The sequence below is a fragment of the Dermacentor silvarum genome, chromosome 11 (assembly GCF_013339745.2).
Source record: "Dermacentor silvarum isolate Dsil-2018 chromosome 11, BIME_Dsil_1.4, whole genome shotgun sequence".
In the NCBI taxonomy this organism is placed as follows: Eukaryota; Metazoa; Arthropoda; class Arachnida; order Ixodida; family Ixodidae; genus Dermacentor; species Dermacentor silvarum.
The window spans coordinates 32,726,492-32,733,139 of NC_051164.1; the positions used below are offsets into that span (position 1 = coordinate 32,726,492).

The 6,648-nt window shown below is 42.2% G+C and overlaps 1 protein-coding gene across 1 annotated transcript in view; it reads right to left on the minus strand.

The window, feature by feature from the left end:
• The window catches only part of LOC119433314 (EF-hand calcium-binding domain-containing protein 14), a 44,878-nt gene extending 39,119 nt beyond the window's left edge, over window positions 1-5,759 (minus strand). Inside the window, exon 1 of the mRNA XM_037700467.2 lies at window positions 5,338-5,759. Coding sequence (XP_037556395.1) covers window positions 5,338-5,528 — 191 coding nt within the window. The 5' untranslated portion in view covers window positions 5,529-5,759. The remainder of the gene's footprint in view (window positions 1-5,337) is intronic.
• Window positions 5,760-6,648: the final 889 nt, after the last annotated feature.

Sequence of the window (6,648 nt, forward strand, 5' to 3'; positions counted from 1 at the left end):
TATATGCCAGCGTCTCGATTATTCCTCGGATGTGATTCCAGTGAACTTTGATCTGTTAATTTTTACAAGACAGTGAATTATGAGGAACAGAAATTTTCACCTTTCCTTCTCAGATCTCTTATCGAGCAGAGGAAGGTGGGCTACACTTGCAAAGATCACTCGAGAATGGTAATTTTGATATTTATGAAATAAAAACCTATATGTGAGCCCCCAATGTGTGTTTTCAATTTTTCAGCAATTACACTTCGTACAGGAGTCCCATATGACTTTTTTGTATTCACTAATTGTCTTTAATAGCACCTTTAAAGCCAAACATCAACTATAGTCTAGCCTTACTAAAATTTCGCTCAAGGTGAAATCTGTCCTGTAATCTTTTGTGGTTGACTGTATGGTCCTCCTTTCAGAGCCTAGAATAATTGATTTAAGTACAGTTCTCCCCTCCACAGTGATTCACTGGCCTTAAAACAAACATAATCAATGTGCAAATTCCATCTAACAAAAATCAGAGGTTAATTGACCACCAGAATACTTAGGTTTTTTGACTCAAAAAAATTTACAGTCACTTAAAGGGTACATGTATTCTAAACCATGCTTCTTTCTGCTTACTGACATACCAATTGACTTTCTGCATCTAATTCTATTTGCCACTCGCATCACCAATCTTACATTTTCAGGAGATTTAGGTTTAGTTGTATCTAAGCAGCAGGAACATATATCCTACTATACATTACACAATCATCTGTAAACAACTGAATTGGTACTGTGATGTCTGTGGGCATGTGACTGTTAAAAATTAGGAATAAAAAAGGGCTTCACTGCACCCCCTTGGGGAACTTCAAAAACAATGCAAGCAGGTTTGAACCTTGAATTTGAACGTATTGCTTACAATAGCAAAAATAAGAGAAGAACCATTGTGGTATGCTAGGGTTAAAGATAGCACCAATTTTTAAATGTAACTTCACATCATACACCTCGTCAAATGCTTTCAAGAAACAGCAAAAAAAGTTATGTTTGTGTGATCCCCGGAACTGGTATAGTCAGAAACGCCGTGAACGAGTTCAGCAAGCTGTGTAACGACAGACCTTTATGAAAGCTATGTTGGTGGTGAAATATCTAATGGTAATCATCAATTTATGCTAAAGATGCTTATAAATAGTGCGATAAAGCAGCTCAGAGGAAGTACTTGTAGGTTAAATGCCACATTCATGATTGTTGCAAGTTTTGCGGCAGTAACTTTCTTCCAAACATTAAAGAAGCCGCCACTAGTTACAGAGGACTTAAAAACTATTGTCAAGTATACTTCGAAACCCATGCAGCATATCTGTACGAAAGCTTAAGTTGTGGTTCTGAAGGTCTCTTTGTTTTGATATTAAGGCAGCAGATCCCTGTTGTAATAAATGACCTCTGATGTACGAGCACCGGTCAAAGGTTAGATAAAAGATTCAGTTGATCGAAAGGCACAGTTGGAAAGTAAGTATTCGTAGTCAGTGCAGTAAGGCAGAAAAACTGGGCTGGTCAGTGAGTACAGTCGATGCTCCTTAAAATAAAGTTCACATCAAATATGAAAATGCCTTCATTATATCCAATAATCATTACAAGTGTACCCAATGACATTGCTGAAAAGAATGCCGTGATCGGGGTACATATGTAAAAAAAAAAATGCAAATGTTTGTGATGCCTCTGAAAGGCCAAGAAAAGGTCCCCTGTAAATTTACATGAGCCGTTTGTAGCTTTCCATGCTGATACGTGCCACACGAACAACACTAAAAAAAAAAAAAGAAAACATGTTTTGCATCGTCGTTAACATGTAACCAGGCGATCAGTCAATCCCACAAGATCGGCATTTGGCTTCCCAGAGGCAGGTTAGCCATGTCAAGCTATTGGCACATGCTCGTCCAGAATGTTTCACTTCTCGTTTCTCTTGCTCAGTATTTCAGAGTTTTGCTATTAGAAGAAATACTTTGAGCTGCCGAGCGAACAAGTATTTGCTTCACTATAACTGATGTTATCTCAGACTTCATATATTCTATTTCATTATAGCAGAATATTCCCTGAAATAAAGCACGGCCAACAAAACTTTAGACTTATTTCGTTACATCCGTGTTTGTTATATCAAAGTTCAACTGTATTCGTCACAGGAAACGATATCACCAGAAGTGCAATTTTACTCGTGTTAAGTATCAGGTCTTGCTGTAGTTTCTTCTTTGCTCTTGTCTTATAGTTCATGCCTTTGATGCTTCCACTTAACCCTTTGACTGCCGGGCTTTTTTTGTGTGCCAGTTTAGTGGACATTTTGTGCCACATATAAACTGTTTCTTCATTGTTGCTTTCTTCCGACACAGAATTCATCAACAGCTTACAAATTCCTTCCTGTCAAAGTGCAGACGGACCTGCCACACTGCTGTGCGATAGCTGTTTTGCTGAGACCAGGCGAAAGAGCACTGAGACATTTGCTCCACCTACTATTACAAATTTAACTTACAAGTTTTAGGTGCTTTTATGACCTCTCTATAGATGGAACAACAGGTACGCAATGTCCATTTTTGCACGAGTTGTTTCATGAGAGACAGGGAATGCGTTGGAAAGACAAAATGAGTTTACTCAGCTGTGGCAGTTAAGGTTAAACTGACTCCTATTTGAATAAAGCTTTCTGTCAGTGCTTGCCTTCTCTGCTCACGTCCTGTTCCGGTTTGTGCTTCCTGCCACGAATTGTGGTCACTGACCTAGGCAGGACTCAACTGACATTTAGGAATCAGTGTCAGTTTTTAGTCAACGAACCTGAAACATAAATATCTGATGGCATTCATGACATCGAACCACTCTCTCAGAAGCATGCACCAAGGAAAAAAAGCCATAGACAAACTGAGCTTATGGCTAGCAGTATTTGCAAGCAAGCATGATAACGTGAAGGAATAATGTGGCAGGATGGAGTCGCTTATGAAGTGCACTGACCATGTTGCATGGGGCTATAGAGTTTAAAGCATGAGAATAGTACGACAATGCACACAATGTCAATGACCTTTTGTAAGTGAAGCCTTGCTTTGCCATATGATGAGGAACCATTTCTCACAGTAACCATATGCAAGAGCTCATGCACTGCCGTTAGAGATAATGAAAGTGAAAAAAGTATGAAAGACGTGCCAACAAAACATGTATTGGGAAGCTTTCCGAGTGATTCTTATGCACTCTTCGTCAGAAAAGTTACAGGACAGATTTTTTACTTCTTTCTCTATGATATACAAACTCAAGAAATGGATTTCACTGAGTTACTTTTTATGTGCTCAGAGTTTCCACCTAAACTCCCTAGGCACATTTAGTTGGGCATTACAGGAGTGACATGATGGACACAAATTCAGAGCAATGAGTTAACGTTATGTTCTGCGTTAGGCTAGAGATTACCCCTAGTGAGACATGGAAGAAGATTCGGCAACTGTATGACGATGAAGCATTAACCAGAAGCCATAGCTTAGAATAGCACCGAAGGTTTTGGAGAGCATCAATTTGGTGCAAAACGATCCTGGATTCGGCCGCCCATCAACGTCACATACCACCGTAAATGTAGAATGTGTGAGTCAGGTACTGCATGAAAATCAGCAAGTTACTGTGCGCATGATATAAGATTTATAACTGAACAGGGGTGCGTGCCAGAAGATTGAACACAATGGTTCAAGAAAACGGATACTGAATGCGACATCATCTTTCACACACTGACAAATAAACAGAGCGAAACCAGACAAACGATTGCTGCTAAACTTTTGGAAAGGGCCAGAACTGATCCCACATTTGTGTTAGCACTGCTGCTGGAGATGAAAGTTGGTGCTACCAGTTGCGGTATTCTGAGGCGATCACTTTCGACGATGGTATCACTTTTGAGAGATTTCACAAGGCTCAGCCCCCGAGAGCCAATGAACTTCTTTCTCGTGTTTGCCCGACTTTTGTGTGCAAGCGTCCAGTGTCCATCCTCGTGAAAGTGAAACTATCTTCAAAATTGATCGTCCGAGAATGAGTTCCCCTTATGACCCCCCAAACAGAGTGACAAAGTGTCAAATGGTGAGTTCACGGCTCAACTCCCTCTAAAAATGTGAAACTGAAAACAAAGAAAATGTTGATCGAACTTTTTTTATGCTGAACGCTTGGTGCACCCTGAATATTTCTCTGACGGAGAAACAATGAACCAAAACTTCTTTGATGTGCTAAAACGGTAGCAGTAAGCAATTTGGTGGTGCTGCCCTGATTTGTAATCACTTGGATAGTTGTTATTTTTGCATGACAAAGCGAGACCTCACACTTCTCTATCAATCCAAGAATACCTGGCCACGCATCTCTTGCTCTACGATGTCCTCCACATTCACCTGAACTGTGATTTATTTATTTATTATTATTTCTTTGAAATAATAATATTGCCACTGAAATGGAAATGTCATGAAGATGTGGCAGCAATCTAAACTGCTGTGACTAATGAGTCGAAGAGCATCCCTGATGAAGCTTTCTCTACTTGCTTCCATGATCTCCAAAAATGATGACATTGTGTGCCGATGGCCAAGGAGACTACTTTGACAGGACCCGAAATCATTAGTTTGTAAGTCGAATGACTGACTCCTTTTACAATTAGCTCTGTCCTGGAACGTTTCTGACAAAGCTTGTACATTAAGTGTCGCTCACCCTGGAAGGTAATGTTTTCAAAAGCTGATTTGGCCGTGCACAGTTTATCGCACAGGTACAGCCTCGTCGTAAGAGCGTAGTGTTGTCACAAGACAACAACGGTCCTGCCCTATTCCACTCGAGAGGCGATAAGGCTCAACTAACGCCCGAAAGCAGCACAGGTTGCAGAACCGGACTGTGATAACATATTTCACTGACAACGCAAAAAAAAAAAATTTAGAAGAAGGTGCCCACTGAATCCCAAACAACAGGTGGGCCAAATGGTTTCATCGGAGAAGCACCAGGCTTCAGAGTTCTTTATTTCTTTTGGAAATGTTAAGATGGAATTGGTCAGTCTTCGAAACTGCATGTTTGCAGCGATTAGACCTGAGGCGCAAATTGCAGTGTAGAGAGGAATGGTTCGTCGCAACGCGTGCCAGACAACCAAGGAGATGAACCCTAAGGTTTCAGTCGATTATAAAACAGTAAGAGCAGTTCTATACATAGATAACAAACAACTATGAGCCCGGGTTATCAACCCCGTGACGAGAACTTATGCCAGAGCTATCAACCCCTGAAAAACAGGATTTCTACTTCGCAGCAAAAAAACCCAACACCTCGAGGTTCACACGACGAGGCAGCACAGCGTGTGTGAACGTCTACGCATTCCAGAAGCGCCCTCTCCGAACGACTTACTTTCGGAAGCGCACTTTGCGCTTGGGCGGCACGAGCTGGAGCGGTTCCGGTTCGGATTCACTTTCCGATGACAACTCGAGTAGCTTGGCCGCTTCGCTCTTGTTAGGAGCGGGGCCATCGCGTCGGAACGTCGTGTCCGTGGTCGGCGCCCCACTGTTGGTCCACTCTTGAAACGGTAGCTCTTGGGACATGCCGTCGCAGTGGGCCCGGACAGCCGCGATCGTCGTTGTTGCTGTTACCGTCGCAAGGTCAAACCACGGCACATTTCACTACGTAACGGCGACAGGTACAGACAAACAAACACATCCGCAAACACCCGAAGCGAGAGCACTGCATCCTATTCTAGCGCAACATCTGTCTTCTCAGACTTTCACAATACAAGCTCACGGCGCTTATCGGGCCGCTTATCGGATTCTCATGCGGTCTGGATTGACTTGGGTTGGTCCGAATCAAAGCCAGTCTTTGACATTTCACATACTAGAGTGGGTAGCCTTGAAGCAGAGCCAGCCTGAAGCACTAAAGGTGTTTCGCGACACCACGGCCGACAGAAAGCTTATCTAGCATAACCCGAGCTGTTGCAGTAAATACAGACCCCATAATACAGTTTCTTCTAAAAATTTGGCTGGAAAATTAGGGAACTTACGATTTTTACGTGGGTGATGTAGTAAACGTTGTGGACGTAACAATGTTTGGATCATTAGACCTGCATTTGCAGTCCTGCAGTAAACAAAAGTATGGCCTTTGAGATCAGAAGCGGGATCCTATAACGGTTCCAATTGCGAACCGGTTCGCTTCGCCGCTTACGATACTAAATAGGCCACTCCCAAGCCGGAGGTGAAAGACGAGGAGGACGCGACCAATAAACGAGAGAGTACCGCCTCTGAAGTGTACGTCATCATAATGACGAGTTAATCGAGGAATTGCGGAATTTTTCTTCTTGCTCAATATTACAAATATGAACTATTACTTAAATATTGCCCTGGAAGTTTTCAAATATCATCGCGTTTTGACATATATTCCTTTATTCTACATTTCCGCACAACTGATGGTGATGGGGCTATTTCCTTTGATTCGAGTGGTTACAATTTTAAGCGAAGCTTTATAGGCTCACAAGTGTCGGCGGTTGTGGTGGTGGTGGTGCTGTCACGCTGAAAAGTGGGCCGATCCTGGAGATAGGGAAGAAAGGGTCCAAGCCCAATGGCACAAACCAGAGACAAAAAAAATGTGGTTGATCCCTCTTATATAGGAATCGGTATAGAACACGAAAGTGAAACGTGTCTTCACAGAAGTAGTGTAATGTTTATTGCACAT